Here is an 18,557-nt window from a genome sequence, read left to right on the forward strand (position 1 = left end):
GATACACAGAAAAATGAGATGTATCATAAGGATATAAATAGTTCAATATATGAACTTTAATTTTATGAAACAGAGAATCTAAATTCGAATCAGTAATAAGTTCCACCCATTCCAAAGGCTGTAGACCGTCACCGGAAAAGCTAAGAGGCAATCGAGCCTTGACAAGGTGAGATGTATCCCTGTAGGTCTTCTTAAACCACTTGAGAGCCCTTTTAATGGTCGTCATATGGAAGCTCGTCCGAAGCCATGCACCAACAGAGTCCCATAGACGCCTACCAAACTGGCAGGAAAAGAAATATGATCCAGCAACTTTAGTTCTGTACTACAGAAACAACATTGCTAGCCTGAGACAAATAGAAGGCGATCCTTTTTTGCTAGCTTCCGAAAGCCACAAGACAAAATTAGGCTTGAGCAGAATGATAAGCTTTCAAACAATTGTAGCCAAAGGCACCACCCTTCCCTTAGAATCTGTAAGCCTTATCCATCGGGGACAGGGAAAGTTCTTTTGGTGGCCATGAAACCAGTTGTGGACGTCTTTGGTACTTGTATTTACGTAGGCATGATTTCTTGTCTGGCTTGACAATGACTTTGGGAGCACTGCAATGAATATATATCTTTTGTTTATGGTCATTGGTCAATTGTTTGGCACTTTGGTTTGAGCCACAACACCTCTCAATCCAATTGAGCATTGGCTTCTTTTGTTTTTCCCCCTCTTTTTCATTTTTTTTATACAATGGGGTGAGTGTTTACGAGTCCCTGTTCTATACTTGTCTCATTCTTTGGAAGATGGGGTATCATTGGGCTACAAGGCCTGAGGCTCGTTTAGTCTCACTATATACGAAGTTATTGTGCTTTTTAGTGAGTTGTTTGATGTCCAAAGTGGAATTATATATTGTTGCAAGAACTTATTTTAATTGACGTCTACTCAATATGGAAAATACTTCAATAAGATCGATTGTTAATCTAATATTTTCATGTGGGCACATGAATAAAAATTGAGCTCGTGTGCTGTTGGATTTTCACTGGGAATAATCAACCATCGAATGAATCGATTCTAGTCATTTACTCGACCGATTCGGGCGTCGATATTGTTGCTTGGATTGTCGTTGTCAACAATTGGATGAATACACGAAACGGAATTGCTTAATTAATTATTGATATGAGAGTGGTAAAATCCAGTTTTGACTTTGTAGTCCTAGCCGATGACAAAGTAAAAGAAACGAGGGTTGAAATATGTAATCCAAAAGCAATCGCTTGTTCCCATTGCCACATTTTACTCGAATATCTGATGTTATATCATAAATAGTCTATTAAAAAAAAAATGGTGAATTGTTTTCCATAAATTTATAATCTTTATTAACCATCTTAAGAGCGGTTAAGATTAATTTTTTTAGAAAAAAAATTTACATCAATGATATCACGATTCACAAAAACTATCATAAAACAATCTTAAAAGTCAATTTTATGAAACAAATCTATTCTCGACTCCTCTTATTAAAAATATTATTTTTCACTGTAGATTTGGATTGAGCCGACCGGTCACACACACACCTACTTCCCGGTCCTCATGATTTACCTATACTATAAATATTAATTGAGTATATAGTATAGATAATATTATGTAGTATATTTAACATATAAATAAATAAAAATAGTGATAAAAACAAAATTAACAAGAAAAAGACTCATCGACCGTTGCGTGGAATTTTGAACAATCAACATAAAAAAATAAAATAGATAAAATTCACGAAATTAGTTCGGAGAAATCGTATGAAAGGCGTTGGCATATTTGGTCAAGTAATTCTATTAGAAAAATAAGGTGATGTGTCCCAAGACGATCCTGGAATTGGCAGTAGCTATAGCACACCACGTGTCTTCAAACTTATATTTTATTTTTTAAAAAATAAATTAAAAACCATTAATTTATTTAAATTATTTTTATATACAAAAATACATTTAAAACATAATGAAATATTTAAAATATACTTTCAAACACAAATACGTATCTTATCTTCTTAAAAATAAATTTGGAAGAAGGTTGTTTTATGTGGAAAAAAATCACCAATAAAATGAACTTACAATTATAATTTTAAATAAGAATTCAACAAATATATGTACAGTAACATTTTATATGTGATGTCTGGAGTTGAAGAAAACGGAGAGTGATTGTGGTGTCAAGAGGTTGTAAAGACAATGACCGACCTTTTTACATAGGTGAAAGAAAACATAAATGAAGTTATCTTACGTCATAGGGGAATTTCATTACGGTATAGATATGAGATTATATATTTTATGAGAATTTTAAACATTTAATAATTATTATTGATATCAAAAAATTATATCATATTTTCGAGAGCTCATCTCTTTAACTTTTAACGATGGTTAGTAAAAGTTAAAAAAAAAAACATTTGAAATAAACTTTAGGAACGTTCGTACTCATATCTATATTATGTTTCACATTATTTAATTTTGGAACCCGATTTTATTTAAAACATTTTCAATAAAAATATAAAACATTTTTTATCTTTAAAATAATATTTTGACAAATAAGAAATCAAGCCTTCTTCCTCCCCTCTTCTCCCTTCGTTTTCCATGGAGTTCGTTGATTTTCCTCTGCAAGCAATCCTTTTCAAAGTCTTCGGATGATTCGCTTATTAATATTTTAGTTGCAATCATTCAAAAAGGTGCTTTATCGGGGTAAACAATACAAACCCTATTTTTTTCTTGGATTCGAGAGCTGTTTTTGGGTTAATAACCAAGTATAATGAGACCCCTTCAACCGCCGGCTTCCGCCAATCGTTCCAACCGCCGAATCCTCCCTGACCTTACCCTCCCTTTGCCCCAACGAGACTTTTCCCTAGCCGTGCCTCTCCCTCTGCCACCCAGCTCCGCCCCTTCCTCCGGCTCCAGTGGTGGCTTCAACTACGGTGATCTGGAGCGAAGCAGCCGCATCGGCAGCGGTGCGGGAGGAACTGTCTACAAAGTATTCCATCGACCCACCGGCAAATTGTACGCCCTGAAAGTGATATACGGCAACCACGAAGATTCGGTACGGCGTCAGATGCTCCGTGAAATCGAGATCCTACGCGACGTCAACAATACCAACGTCGTCAAATGTCATTGCATGTATGATCAGAATGGCGAAATTCAAGTCCTCCTCGAGTACCTTGACAAGGGTTCTCTGGAAGGTGCACACATCCCCCATGAACCCACTCTATCCGATCTCACTCGCCAGATTCTCTCCGGTTTGTACTATCTCCACAGGCGTAAAATCGTTCATCGAGACATCAAGCCCTCCAATTTACTGATGAACTCCCGCAGAGATGTCAAGATCGCTGACTTTGGCGTGTCTCGAGTTTTAGCTCAAACAATGGATCCCTGCAATTCAGCTGTTGGGACTATAGCTTACATGAGCCCGGAAAGAATCAATACTGATCTTAATCATGGCAAATACGATGGTTATGCAGGGGATATATGGAGCTTAGGTGTCAGCATTCTTGAATTTTACTTGGGAAGATTCCCATTTGCTGTTGGGAGGCAAGGTGATTGGGCTAGCCTTATGATTGCGATTTGTATGTCACAGCCACCAGAGGCACCCGCCACCGCTAGTAAAGAGTTTAAGGACTTTATTGCTTGTTGTCTTCAGACGGATCCCGCTAGGAGATGGACTGCTGGTCAGCTTTTGAGGCATCCTTTCATTATGCAGTATGCTTCTCCAGGGAGCAACGGAAGTGGAAGCAATCAGGTGCATCAGTCTCATCAATTATTACCTCCTCCACCGCCACAATTTTCATCTTCTTGATTAGTTATATCTAATTTTGTTTCTTATTACTTGTTAACTTTTATGGGGTTGCTTGAAATGAATTCTGTAACTTGTTAGGCCATGTTCTGCATAGTGGGTTGCGGCGTGGTGTATGTTGGGCATTCTCACGATTATGAATCAATCTTGTCTTCAATGATAATTGATAATGCTGAATTATAGTTTAAAAAAAAAAAAAAAAACAAGTTCTATTTCCGGCTTCATTTCGAAGTTTCAACAATGCATTTTACTATTTGGAGATGGAATTTACGAATACCCTTCTGTAGGGTTGATGATTTTCTTTTTACGTGAATCTGCAAATTGGCTTGATTAGCCTTCTGAGGTTCATCTCGGCCTATGTTTGAATATATGTATATATATAGTTCCTACTATCCCAAAATGATATGCACAATCAATCAAATTAAGATCAATAAAGTTATTAGATAAAAATGCTACTTTTGGGCCTTTTTGTCAATAATGTTAACTGACATCTACGTTTTAAATGTTCATTTTATCTGTCATCGCATGAATAGATGATTGGTTTGGTTATATTATGCACGACTCCTTTTTATGATGGAGTGATACAAAGCTAAAAGGCATAGGCTTGGTTGCACATCTTCCATTTCCTCTCTTGGAATCCTTGTCTTGTCGTGGATGTTTGGTTGGTATCTTCCATCATGTTTTGCTACTGTGTTTGCTAGATTGTTTGTGTAGTCGTGGTGGGTGCTTAGTTTAGTGCTAATGTCTGATAGCCTTATGATTAGCTTTGGCTATAGGGTAAGATTTGGTTTTTTGTTTTGAAAGATCCTTTGAGCTACTTTGGAGGAAACTTTTAAACCTTTCACCTTTTTTGCTTTATGCAAGGACACTTCCAATAATAAAGCACAGACCAGACATGTGATCTTTGTATTGCTAGCTTTTATTCTTTTTTCTGCTTTCTCATTGATTGTCCATCCATGTTACTTTGTGTATCACCATATAATCAAGATTGCTGCATCGGCACTTGTACAGGAGGATTGGTTAACATTATACTATTATTAATTGTAGCCTGTGAATACGATCCATCCAATTGGTCTAACTTGGAATCATGAGATCCCCCATGGGGTTTGCTGTTTATTGTGGTGTACAAATTCTATAGATATTGGGTAGTAAAAATTTGAGTTAAAAAGCACTATGCATGAGATTATTATTATTATTTTTTAAAAAAAAAGTTCAATTTGACATGAAGTTTCTTGGGATGTAATTTCGTCGAAGAAGACCAAAGGAAAAAAATATCGAAATTTGGTTTGAAATGTTCAAATGGGAGGCGTGAGTCATATGGAACACCAAAACAAAAAACTGAATTACATGGGACTTTCTTAGCCATTGACTAATTTTTGTGACGAGTGTGAAACCGAGTGAAAGCGATAAGATCTATCTATTTCTTAANTACTATTATATAATAAATTTACAAATTAATAGGTTTATATATATGCCATGTAGACGACTAAAATATTTATGAGCTTGTGATGTCATTAAGTAACACGATTTGGTCAAACCGAAGTTAGATTTCTCGGAGGCTTTATATTCCCTTCCCGTACGGGCCGGGGCACAATCTATATTAACGTAGGTTACTATACTATTGTTGAGAAGTTGGGCTTACTAGAAAGCCTATCACACAACCCAACTACTATATTTATTATTTTACAATTTCCGAGCAAAAAAAAAATCCAAATAATTAAAAAATTAGACTGTCTCATTTAAATTTTTATTAAATATCATACTTTGTAAAATAATTAATGAAAACAATAATAATAAATCTTGGAATGGTCGCAGCAAAGCCTTCCCCGCTTGACAGTGTTAGACTGATAGCATGTCGCTGTCCACTAATTTAATACGGTTTTATTAATGTTATAAACCACCCAATAACTATAATAAGTTATAATTTGATTTATAGCTTAGACAGTTTCCCATTATCTATCATATATAACTATCATATAACATATATAATTTAAATTCTCGATTTTTCTTCACGCGTTTCGTGTTTATATAATTAAATAATTATCTAAGCATGATTATTTTTGTATAATTTTAAATTAATTATTTTTTTCATATTTTTTATTAAAAGGAATATAATCATCTAAAAATTTTAATATATAGAAAAGATAAGATTGAATTTAAATATATTGATTAAAAAATTATTTATTTTTCTAAAATAGTCTTTCTTTTTTAATCTTTCAATCAAATGTATGCTTTGAAAAAAAAAAATAGATTTAGGGCGATAAATATGTATGTATTTTTAAAACTATTTGTTTAAACTTACTTAAGAGACTCGATCGCTTTTGTGCCAAAAAAGATATTAATTTTATCGATAAAAAATTAGTTTAAAAAACATACCTTTAATTTAGTAAAGATTAACCTTTATTTATAAACTTATGAGGATATTTTATTTTATTTTTCAAAAAATATGATAATTTAAAATAGTTTTTGTGGATTATTACCCTTATTCGGGAGGGGCCTGGAGATTTTGGTGGATTATTACCCTTATTCGATCCTCCAAGAATACCTGTATTCTTTTAAATTGTTGCAGCTTGGTTTTACACTGCTAGCACTGATGTGGCAATATGACTTCCCTCCTTTCATGGTACTGATTATAGCAATACTGAATGATGGTATTTTCTGTCATAAGATTTTTCCTCTTAATCGATTATAAATTTTTTTCCGATAACACACCGTAAGTCATTTCTGCATAAATTCTATTTCGAACCATCTCCTAGGCCAGATAGTTGGAAGCTCTACACAATATTTGCCACTGGGATTGTTATGGGCCTCTATCTAGCTCTAGTTACCGTCTTATTTTACTGGTTAGCATTTAGCACCAATTTTTTCGAGGTGACAGTTCCCATCAATTTATTTTCACAATTTCCCCTCTGTCACAAAATTTTTATATTGCTTCTGATTCCTCTCTTTATATTTGATCATTTGACTGAAGATACAATTCCACACAAAATCTCTGTCAGAGAGTACAGAAGAAATGTCATCTGCTGTTTATCTGCAAGTCAGTATTCTTAGTCAAACATTAATATTTGTTACCCGTAGCCGCAGTTGGTCATTCAAGGAGAGGCCTGGAACCCTATTGATTTACTCTTTTATTGTTGCTCAACTGGTAATTAAATAGAACTCCGCTGAGCGGTTGAATAGTATTCATATTGATACAGCATGATCCAACCAGTTTGCATGGTTTAATTATTGAAAGTTGATTCTGCAACTGAGAAATATTATGGATTTTTTTCCAAGACAACAATAATTAAAGAGTTGTTCTCCAGGTAGCTACTTTGATTGTAGTATATGCACATATTAGCTTTGCTTCAGTTAGAGGCATTGGATGGCGCTGGGCAGGTGTTATATGGTTATATAGTCTTTTCTTTTACGTTCCTCTTGATGTTACTGTTAGGTAAAAATTTATTTAATGGGGTGGGACTCACATTAAATAAAATATTAAAAATCACATATCCCACATCGATTTTTTATTAAAACTGAACGAGGGAATTAGTTATAAATAGAACTCAGTTCCTTCAGTTATTGTATCCCAAAATCAAAAATTTTTTAACTTTGATAAAAAGAGAGTGTATAGAAAAAAAAGTGTATTTTTTTCTTGAGTGCGGGAATTCTCTTGTGTGAGTTAGAGAAATTATTTTCTCGATATATTCGGGTTGGGAGTGTGAAAAATATTGAGTGTATTGGTGTATACACTTGTTGTAATATTTCTTCCAGTTATAAAAGTTGCATTGCTCCGTGGACGTAGCCTATATTGGGTGAACCACATAAATCTTTGTGTTCTTGTTGGTTATTTTATCCCGCAATTTTTGGGTACTATATTATCATCGTGGTCGGCATTGCTTCGGGTGTAATTCCCCAACAACTGGTATCAGAGCTTTGTTGTGAAAATTCTTAAGAATTCTGAGTATGCTCTGTGGTTGCAGCTTTGTCTGATCTTCCACATCAGAAAAGATTTTTAGATTTTTTGCTAAGGCTGGAGAAGTGATGGCTGGAGATGATGGATCGGGACCGGGAATCAACAAGTTCGACGGAACAGATTTTTCGTTCTGGCGGTTACAGATTATTGATTATCTGTACAGCAAGAAGTTGCATCAACCTCTATCTGGAAAGAAGCCGAAAAAAATGGAGGATGATGACTGGAAGCTTCTTGATCGACAAGTGTTAGGTGTAATACGATTGACCCTAACAAAGAACGTGGCACATAACTATTATAAGTTATAATTTGATTTATAGCTTAGACAGTTTCCCACTATCTATCATATATAACTCATATAACATATATAATTTAAATTCTCGATTTTTCTTCACGCGTTTCGTGTTTATATAATTAAATAATTATCTAAGCATGATTATTTTTGTATAATTTTAAATTAATTATTTTTTTCATATTTTTTATTAAAAGGAATATAATCATCTAAAAATTTTAATATATAGAAAAGATAAGATTGAATTTAAATATATTGATTAAAAAATTATTTATTTTTCTAAAATAGTCTTTCTTTTTTTAAAAAAAAAAATCTTTCAATCAAATGTATGCTTTGAAAAAAAAATAGATTTAGGGCGATAAATATATATGTATTTTTAAAACTATTTGTTTAAACTTACTTAAGAGACTCGATCGCTTTTGTGCCAAAAAAGATATTAATTTTATAGATAAAAATTTAGTTTAAAAAACATACCTTTAATTTAGTAAAGATTAACCTTCATTTATAAACTTATGAGGATATTTTATTTTATTTTTCAAAAAATATGATAATTTAAAATAGTTTTTGTGGATTATTACCCTTATTCGGGAGGGGCCTGGAGATTTTGTGGATTATTACCCTTATTCGATCCGCCAAGAATACCTGTATTCTTTTAAATTATTGCAGCTTGGTTTTAATAATCGATTATTGCGCTTCGAGCGAAGAACAAGACTGGATTTATCGATGGTACTTGCAATAGACTAGCTGTTGGTCATGCTACATTGCTTCACTGGGAAAGGTGTAATGCATTGGTCTTATCTTGGATCATGAATACGGTTTCTAACGAGATTTTTGGAGGAATTGTCTACTCTACTGATGCCTCAGTGGTGTGGATTGATCTCAAGGAACAGTTTGACAAGGTTAATGGTTCACGGATTTTTTTGTTACACCGAGAAATAGGTCAACTTAAACAAGGAAATAGCACTATCTCTACTTATTTTTGCAAGTTGAAACAACTCTGGGATGGATATTATTCATTGGTTGTATTGCCATCATGCGAGTGTGCTGCTGCCAAGCAATACTTGGATCATGAACAGCGACAGAAGTTGTTGCAATTTTTGATGGGATTAAATGAGAGTTATTCTCATATTAGGAGTCAAATTTTGATGATGAGTCCGTTACCTACAGTAGGGCAAACTTTTTCGATCATATCACAAGAAGAATCTCATAGGTCATTGCTTTCTGTTGATACAACATCCACTGCATTCTTTTCTAATCAGAACAAGGTACATCATTTGAGGAAGGATGTGTTAAGATGTGACCATTGCAATTGGAATGGACACACTAAAGAGACTTGTTACAAGCTTGTTGGCTATCCTCCCGATCATAAGCTATACAAGCCGCAGATTAAAGGACCAATCAAGAAGGTTTACAAGCCCCCAAAACCTCCTGCACATGTGAACACTTCTGAAGCTGATCAACGGGCTTTCACATCTGATAGGAATGTCACTGGAATCAGCCCTACAATCTCTGTATTTACGCCTGAGCAGTATGCTGAGATAATGAAACTATTATGTGGCTGTAAAGTGCAATCCCTTACTGAACCAGTGGTTAATATGGCAGGTACATCACATTCTCTTGGAACACCCATACCAATACTGGAAACCTTATGCATCAGTCTGGTTCTAAGTTCACAGCAACTTCCACTAAGTTTGTGAAATTGCCTAATGGTGGTAGGGCTCCGGTTGCTAGCATAGGATCAGTACCATTCACTGATTCTTTCACTCTTGAAAATGTCTTGCATATGACATACTTCACAGTCAACCTCCTTTCAATATCCAAGTTTATCAAAGATCATAATTGTTTTGTTACATTCTTTCCCCACTTTTGCTTGTTTCAGAACCACAGGACTGGGAGAGTAATGGGGATTGGTAAAGAAATCAATGGGCTATATCATTTTGATACACGAGTCTTTCGGAGTACAAAGTCTATTTCCAATACTACATTTCCTTTGATTGACAATTGTTGCAATACTTCTGTTAGTAGCTCTATATTGTCTGTTTCTCATTCTTTTTGGCATCAACGTTTAGGACATATGTCATTATCTCGAATGTAGTTGCTTCCTTTTTTGAATAAGAAAGTTAATATTCAACATTGTTCTGTTTGTCTAAGGGCTAAGCAAACCCGCCTCCAATTTCCTTTACTAAGTTTGTCGAAGTCATCGTGTCCTTTTGAACTAGTGCATATGGATATATGGGGACCTTTTCATACACCTACATACAATGGGGAGAGATATTTTTTAACCATTGTAGATGATTTTTCTAAAGCTACATGGACATATCTAATGCATTCCAAGTTGGATGTCATGAGTCTTCTAAAACAATTTTGCATACTTGTACAGACTCAATTCTCTAGAGTTATCAAAATTGTTCGCACAGAAAATGCTCTAGATTTCTTCAAGATGGAATGCACTCAGTTGTTCCAATCCCTAGGCATCATACACCAAAGTTCATGTCCCTATACTCCGAAACAAAATGGGGTAGTTGAACGCAAGCATAGACATATTCTTGATATAGCTAGAGCCCTAAGATTCCAATCATCCATTCCATTGAAATTTTGGGGAGATTGTGTCCTCACATCCTGTTATCTCGTTAATCGTACACCAAGCCCATTGCTGGGAAATAAAAAAACCTTTTGAGTTCTTGTTTCAGAAACCACCCTCTTTTACACATCTTCGAACCTTTGGTTGTTTGCGTTATGCTACAATTCGGCATTCCAAGGACAAATTTTCTGCTCGAGCCAATAGTTGCGTCTTCTTGGGTTATTCCAGTACTCAGAAGGGTTACAAGTTGTTGGATCTTCAAACCAACAGAATTTTTGTATCAAGAGATGTAGTTTTCCATGAAGATTCATTTCCTTTTGCCACAATTAATTCTTCTCAGCCTTTGTTTCCACCAAATCCCTTGGCCTTCCATCATGATCCTAACCCTTTTCTTGGGCATGACAATGTTTCCAACTTTAATACTGATCATGCTCAGCAAACATCTCAACCCCCACGCAGATCTCGGTGGGCTACTGCACCTCCAGTATGGACAAAGGATTATTCTTGTTCAACTTTGTCTCAAACCAACTCAGTCGATTATTTATATCCATTATCACAATGCCTTGATTATTCCAACTTCTCTGAAGCTTATCAAGCCTTTTTAACGTCCATTTAATCAGCTAAAGAACCCTGATCATCCTATCATGAAGCAATTTCAGATTCTAGATGGAAAGTTGCAATGGATTTAGAGTTGGCTGCCTTAGAATCAAACCATACCTGGGAATTAGTTGAGTTACTAGCTGGTAAGAAAGCTATTGGATGTCGTTGGGTGTATAAAATCAAAAGAAATCTTGATGGCTCTGTTGACAAGTTTAAAGCTCGACTTGTAGCTAAAGGGTATACCCAACAACATGGCGTGGATTATCATGACACCTTCTCACCAACAGCCAAGATTGTTACCATTAGGTGCCTGTTGAGTGTAGCAGCAGTTATGCGCTGGCCCCTCTATCAAATGGACGTCACAAATGCTTTCCTTCAAGGTGATTTAGATGAGGAGGTCTATATGAAGCTTCCACAAGGGTATTCTGGTCAGGGGGAGTAGAAAGTATGCAAATTGCTTAGGTCCTTGTATGGCCTTAAACAGGCTTCAAGACAATGGAATGCCAAGTTCGCTTGTGTTATGAAACAAGCTGGTTTTGTTCAATCTCCTAACAATCATTCTTTGTTTGTTCAGAAATAAGCAGCTTGCATAACCTTGCTGCTAGTTTACGTGGATGATATCATTGTCACATGAAATAATGAAGCTTCAATTCTTGCTTTGAAGAAATTTTTACACTCTAAGATTCACCTCAAGGACCTTGGGCCGTTGAAATACTTCCTTGGAATTGAAATAGCTCGTTCCGAGACTGGTATCTATCTCAATCAACGTAAATATGCCTTGGAACTGCTATCGGATTCAGGGTTGACTGGAGCTAAACCTTTTGATACCCCTATGGCCCAACACCTGAAACTTACTAGTGTTGAATTGGATAAGGTTGTACAACAAAGTCCTTCCCCAATCCTTGAGGATCCTTTGCTTTCAGATCCTGATACTTATAGACGGTTGATTGGACGGCTAATCTATCTCACGATTACGAGACCTGACATTTGTTATGCGGTTCAAAATTTAAGCCATTTCCTGCACGCTCCAAAGAAATCACATTTGGACGCTGCACTCCGAGTTTTGCGTTATTTGAAATCTGCTCCTGGTCTAGGCATCTTCCTCTCAGCTGATAGCTCTCTTGTTCTCCAAGCTTACTGTGATTCTGATTGGGCGGGATGCCCAATGACCCGTCGTTCCCTCACTGGTTTCTGTATTAAACTCGGAAACTCCTTAATCTCTTGGAAGGCAAAGAAACATAGTGTTGTCTCGTGTTCATCTGCTGAAGCAGAGTACCGAGCAATGGCAACAGCAACTTGTGAAATTACTTGGATTGTTGCTCTCCTTCGAGACATGGGAATCACCTTGGCTGCAACACCGATCTTATAATGTGACAATAATGCAGCACTGCATATTGCGGCCAATCCTCTCTATCATGAACGTACAAAACATATCGAAATCGATTGCCATTTGACCCGAGAAAAGATTAAACGTGGGCTCATTACAACTGCCCATGTCCCCACTTCAGCTCAACTAGCAGACATTTTTACCAAGAGCCTCGGTCGTGATCAACATGAGTCTTTGTTATCCAAGATTGGTGTCTTAAATCTACATCAATCTTGAGGGGGAGTGTTAGTTATATACATTAGTTGAACACGATTTAGCTTTTGAGGTTCAAACATAAATACACTTCGTGTAGCTTAATAAGAAAGGTTCTTCATTTTTCTAGTTTGAGACAGTTACTCTGTAGAACATATTTTCCTCTCTTTGAGAAGAGATTCATCAATGAACGAGCTTCTCCTCATTGTTTAACAAGTTTCTTCTGAATAGAAGGGTTTTAAGTCAAAAGACTACGTGAAGAAAGAGAGGGAAGCCAGGTGGCTAGTTTCTCAAAGGAATCTGCAGGGCCTGCTCCATTCAGATTCTGATAAATACAGGGGACCTTCTACGATCGTCGTCGAGCAAACCAGTCGTCATGCTGAAATCACCAGTTTCCAAAAATAGATGAATAACAAGTGATCTGTTTCCATTGATCACTACTTATTTCTATGTCTTATTGCATTTGTTTATGAGTCAGTGGCAAAGCTCAAGAACTTGGATTTTCAGAAAATACAGAAAGGTCGCACAATATGAACATTAACCAAATAGGTGGCAGCTCATGCAGTGTCCAATAAAAAGGAAAACAATTAAGTCTGTGACAGAGAGTTACTGGAAGCACTGTTTTGAACCTTTTTTTAGCGTCAAAATCGTTTTTGCAACAAATACATTCCACTAAATTCTCATCATGCACACAGAGAATTGCTTTCTTTAGCGGCAAATAAATACCCTTTGAAATCTTTATGAAGTATTCGAACAGCAGTGTGGTGTACGAAAGAGCGTTTATGTATTCACACAATTCTATTTCATTTTATTTCTTTCTTGAAATAGTATTATATTCCATTCTGTAAAGCAATTGAGCAGTTCAACAAAAATTAACGAAAATAAAATAATTGCAACTAAAGTATGCAAAAAGGCAACAAAACAATCCCGCTTTCGTTGCCAAATCAATCAACATATGCGTATACCCCATATTCATAACATGTAAATATTTGATGCTAACACAAGATTCTTCTTGTATTTTTATGGAACGTATTATTTCGAGCTCGAGCAGCATCTCAAACAGAAGTGCATTGCTGATATAATCTACTGGTCTTTGATAAGAAAGAGCAGGGAGTGCTAGTCTTACATTCCTCGGTGGGAATCATTGCCCAGCGCTTACTATTAGTATTCACAGCCTCATTTCATTGTGTCATTCTATTTTAGGCAGAGTTCAAAGATGCATGCGTGCCCGTTCATGTGAAGTAGTACTCCCATGCACTCAACTTTTTTTAAGGAATACAAAAAATAAATGGTACCGGACAAAAATGCAAAAACTATAGCATTCTGATGCACGCGTTGCTAGTACGATTCGTTTTTAACGAAAACAAAAAAAATGGTAAAATTAAAAAATAACGTTTTCGTAAACAAATAGTTACCAAAACGCAATATAGATGTATCAGTTTTATTATTTTACAAAAACAAGTGACATTTTCATAAATAAAAAAACCAAAAAACACAAAGTGAGGGTTATTTTGGTAAGTAAAAAAAACATATAATGGCTAAAAGAAGAAGAGGCCATATAAAATTAGTCTGATTTGCCTAATTTTAGTTTTGTTGGGAAATATTTCAAATATTACCAATTAAATGAAAAACAATTAATTAAAGAGCCTCTTTCTTTAGTAAGATTATTAAGGTAAATTATCCAAAATTCCAGTCTGATTCTAATTTTATAGATCCTTCCCCCAATATTTTGATAGTTTTTTATGTAATGAATTTCTAAAAGAATCCGAAAAATATATTACAAAAGAAGCCTTAAAAAATTTATATTTTTGTACTGATAACAATAAACAAAGGAATATAATTTAATTTATTTTTTAAAAGAGCACCACAGATTTTAATATTGTCTGTCTACAAGCCAATTACCCAATCATCAGTTAGTGGCCACAACAGAAAAATGGTCGTATCTCTCCAATTCCCCAAACCATGCTCAGCATTCCCATCCTCGGCCCGCCAGAACCCACAACCTCTAAATCTCTCTATCCTCCGCGCCACAACCGAAGAAAATCCTTCCCCAGACGAAACCAAACCCGAGCCAGGTAAGGACGACAGCTTCGAAAACTGCCTAAACCAGATCCGACTTCGTAACCGCAGTGGCACGGGCAAGAAAGCTGGGCTTAGGAAAAGCAAAAAAGGGAAGAAAAGTGGGTCCGGATCAGGATCTGGGACGAGCATTTTCCTACCTCCGGTACCACTGAAAGAAGCTTTGACAGAAGGGTTGAGTGTGGAATTCGGGTTCAGCTCTTTTGCGGAGCGTATCCACGGTCGGCTTGCCATTCTTGGATTATGTGCTCTGTTATCAGTGGAGTTGGCGACTGGACAGGGAGTCATAAGCTATCATTCACCAGCTATTATTTTCATTCAGTTGTATTTCATAGCTGCGGTTTCTGCTTTGTATGTCAAGCATGAGAAGGAGAAAATCAGTGTGTGGCCATAGAAAAGAAATCATGGTTTCTGTATGTATTAAAAAAGTATGTTTTTCAAATTTTTAGTGACCTAACCCTGATCGTTGCTTGTATCTAATGTTTTAATGCCATACAACAAATTTGTGTCCAGAAAAAGCTTTGACATTATTCTAATTAGAAATTTAAAAGAACAAGACCGTGAAAATGCATTTTCCGGGCATGTCCGGAGCCAGAGAACGCAACAGCTTGGGGGTGCAAAAATCGTATATTAGCAGTCAAATGTTATGAATAAGCTGTCAAACATATATTCTCATTATTCAACAACATTAAGGATAATAGTTCAAAGTTGCCCCTTTGTACTTCAGACCACTCCTGGGAGGAGATTCACAACAACGAAATGTTACATGTCCAACCAACACAATGCTCCAAACTGAGCTAGCCAAAACAATCAAATTGAATAAACAAAATCACTTGTGCTGAAGCCTATGAAATCATCCATCAGAATGCACATGAAAAAAAAATCAACCCAGAGCCCATCGCAGGATGTGTTTTGACTGTTCAAACAAACTCCAACACAGCTAGTTTCCACTGCCATGTCTTCCGGTTGGTTATTCATGCCAACATAGTCTGCGGTGGGTGGTAATAAAAGAATTGGACAAAATAATCTAATAGAGCAACTCCTGTTTCTATCGTTGCCATCTAGATGACAGAATGTTTTCCTTTGAGTGTACATGAATATACAAATGACCCGTTCACTCATCTTCTGCAATAAAATTCGGATGTTCACCCTGGCACAGATATTCATCACATAAAGATGCTGATCCCCAGTCCTTACGAAGCCGCAAGATATCTTCCGTAAATGTAGACCCAGAGGATCCAATAAACACGGTAGACAGAGCACAAATAGTCTTGTCTAACATTGCTTCTACCTTCATGATGAAAATTCAATTTTAAATTGAGTCGTGACCATATTCAAAAGTTATTTGCCCTAACTTCAACAATTTTCAAAGTGTTTACTGATTCCAACAATTAAAGGAAGATTTCTGATTCATTTATGGCTGTTAATCAAGAGCTAAATTGATCGAGTCTTATTTTGTGCTAGAAGTTAGATTGCCTTTAACATAAAAAAACACAATATATCAACAAATACATTATCATAATTCATCCACATATAAATGACTAGCAATTGAAGCGATTAAATAAAAAAGGAAATTGCAAGTTCACCTGAGGATCTTCCTCAAGTCCATGCCTGTATAGCAAAGCATCCCACTTTTCCGCAAAATTACGAACAGGTCTATGAACAAGTGGCACAGTCTTCCCGTTCGAGGCAATGAGAGACTGCAGTAAACCAGTTTCACTTCCTGCAGCATCTGTAGAAAGATATATCACAGGACTGCCAGCCCGTTCAACCACTCGATTTATGCAATCTGCAGCTTCAGGAACAGGGTAAAAGCAGCTTGGTTTCTTGGCGTTGCTGGAAAAACATCAACGAAGTTCACCAAGAGGTTAATAAAGCCACTGCAAAATGTGGAAACAAGACCTTAATGAATGAGAACAAACCAAAATTTCAAGAAACCGTGTCGCCGAAAATGAAGAGCTATGAAGTCCTTCCCTAGGAATGTCTGAATAAAACGTTGAGCAGTGAGCAGAATAAGCCGATGTGGCTCAAGCAGCGTCTTACATTTGTGGGCAATAGGACCACCAGACTGCATTACCTGCTCCCTCTCCACATCTGCAAAGAACATGTCTCCAATTGCAATAACATCATCATCCGAGGTAAACTTACCTAAGACATCCTGAACCGTTCTTTCCTTTGGATTCTTCACATCCTCCTTCCAAACAGCTTCAATCTTGCCAAATGTGAGACCCAACCCCTTCAACTTCTTCACATGATCACCATCCACAAAACAAGGCTGCGGCAATGAGAAATAACATAAGAACTTGTCGATATGCACAGAATTCTTCTTACTCTCCAACAATTCCTCAAACGTTACCACAACTTTCCTTCCCACACATTTGTTAATATGCTCAATATCCAGTACCCGGTGGAACTCGTAATCAACCTTTGCACTAGGGATCACCAAAACACGATTAAGCAAAGCTGCAAAGAACATATGCTTCTCCAAACAAATCAAATGATTCGACATTTGACCAGAAGCACAAATTGCAAACAGATACTTGTTTGATTTTGGCTTCCACTCAATGGTCTTCCTCTCAGATAACCTCTGATCCACCTTCCCGCACCTACTCCAACCCCCAAAACTTGCATCTGTGTAGTTCTCAGTAAAATCCACGAAATCCCCGTTTTCATGGGATGACAAAAGAATCCCTTGAATTTGTTTGTTCAATAAAATTTGGCTAAAAACACGAGATTTCAAATCTTCAAGCATTGAAGAAGTCACAATGCCTTTATCATTATCGTCGACAGAAGTCCGATTCACAACACCACTATTCTTCACATCATCAAAATATAATTTCTTCATCAATGCGGTCCGATTCCACGTTTTGAAGAGCTCAGTTTCCTGCTGCTGAAGCAAATACAGAGCGCGCAATTCGGACTCACGCATGCGATTAACCGAAGGATTGTCGCCGAGATCCTTAGCCATCGGTATGCGGGTTTGGAAAAGGTTCTTCAGGTCTGTTGTAAAATAGAGCAGCAAAATCATGATGGGCAAGAAAACGGCAAAAAGATACCTCTTATGGCATTTGCGGGAGGTGCTCGAGATTTGATCCTTGAAATCGTCGATCTGGAACGAGGAACGGCGGTGGTTAGGGGAATGAACAGCGTCGTTGGACCTGGCATTCTGAGAAATTAGGTTTTCGTGATCCTCCTCTTTATCTGAGAGCTCTCGTTCCATCATCACCCAACCCTTGTACTACAATTTGAGGGAAAATCACAGAAATTGTATGAGAAGAAGAGTAGTGTGTGTCTGTGCAGTGGAAAGAGGAAGGACAACTAATTTCCATTAATGGATTTGTGGTTGGACAGTGACCCATTACCCGTCCAAGCCATATTTATTTTCTGGGTCGGCCCAATACTTCACTGGACTTTATAGTGCCAGTATCATGGGCCGTTAAGGAATACGCATTAGTCTAGCTCATGATGAAACTCGGGTTTTTTTATTATTAATAAAATTTAACATTTAACATGATTGATATTGATTTTATTTTCAAGAAAGTAAAAACAATATATATCATACTAAAAAATATCATTTGTATTATTATATCAATTAAATTATATATTGTAATAAAATTTCATATTTATGATTTAGATATTTTGAAATTATATAAAATATTATTTTTTATATCAAAA

The 18,557-nt window shown here is 36.2% G+C and overlaps 3 protein-coding genes across 3 annotated transcripts; 2 read left to right on the forward strand and 1 right to left on the reverse strand.

Moving 5' to 3' along the window:
* The first annotated feature begins 2,537 nt into the window (after nucleotides 1-2,537).
* On the forward strand, nucleotides 2,538-3,976 carry LOC140978250 (mitogen-activated protein kinase kinase 4). Its single transcript, XM_073443127.1, has one exon. The coding sequence runs from the start codon at nucleotides 2,765-2,767 to the stop codon at nucleotides 3,800-3,802; it is 1,038 nt and encodes a 345-aa protein (XP_073299228.1). The 5' UTR covers nucleotides 2,538-2,764; the 3' UTR covers nucleotides 3,803-3,976.
* A 10,760-nt stretch (nucleotides 3,977-14,736) lies between these two features.
* On the forward strand, nucleotides 14,737-15,276 carry LOC140979185 (uncharacterized). The gene has a single exon (XM_073444520.1). The coding sequence runs from the start codon at nucleotides 14,737-14,739 to the stop codon at nucleotides 15,274-15,276; it is 540 nt and encodes a 179-aa protein (XP_073300621.1).
* Nucleotides 15,277-15,533: 257 nt separating this feature from the next.
* On the reverse strand, nucleotides 15,534-18,221 carry LOC140978252 (O-fucosyltransferase 36-like). The gene is made up of 3 exons (XM_073443129.1): nucleotides 16,805-18,221; nucleotides 16,469-16,718; nucleotides 15,534-16,173 (listed from the first exon to the last, which is right to left on the reverse strand). Exons 1-3 carry the CDS (start codon nucleotides 18,103-18,105, stop codon nucleotides 15,997-15,999), a joined length of 1,728 nt encoding a protein of 575 aa, XP_073299230.1. The 5' UTR covers nucleotides 18,106-18,221; the 3' UTR covers nucleotides 15,534-15,996.
* Nucleotides 18,222-18,557: the final 336 nt, after the last annotated feature.

The sequence above is a fragment of the Primulina huaijiensis genome, chromosome 6, assembly GCF_012295235.1.
Source record: "Primulina huaijiensis isolate GDHJ02 chromosome 6, ASM1229523v2, whole genome shotgun sequence".
Classification (NCBI taxonomy): Eukaryota; Viridiplantae; Streptophyta; class Magnoliopsida; order Lamiales; family Gesneriaceae; genus Primulina; species Primulina huaijiensis.

What these genes read in the sequence shown, in the direction of transcription:
- LOC140978250 (XM_073443127.1), top strand. Translation starts at nt 2,765, where the DNA reads ATGAGACCCCTTCAACCGCCGGCTTCCGCCAATCGTTCCAACCGCCGA.
- LOC140979185 (XM_073444520.1), top strand. Translation starts at nt 14,737, where the DNA reads ATGGTCGTATCTCTCCAATTCCCCAAACCATGCTCAGCATTCCCATCC.
- LOC140978252 (XM_073443129.1), bottom strand. Translation starts at nt 18,105, where the DNA reads ATGATGGAACGAGAGCTCTCAGATAAAGAGGAGGATCACGAAAACCTA. An exon ending in CACGGTTTCTTGAAATTTTG is followed by an intron (nt 16,719 to 16,804) that starts GTTTGTTCTCAT and finishes ATGTTTTTCCAG; the next exon opens with CAACGCCAAGAAACCAAGCT. An exon ending in GACTTGAGGAAGATCCTCAG is followed by an intron (nt 16,174 to 16,468) that starts GTGAACTTGCAA and finishes TTCATCATGAAG; the next exon opens with GTAGAAGCAATGTTAGACAA.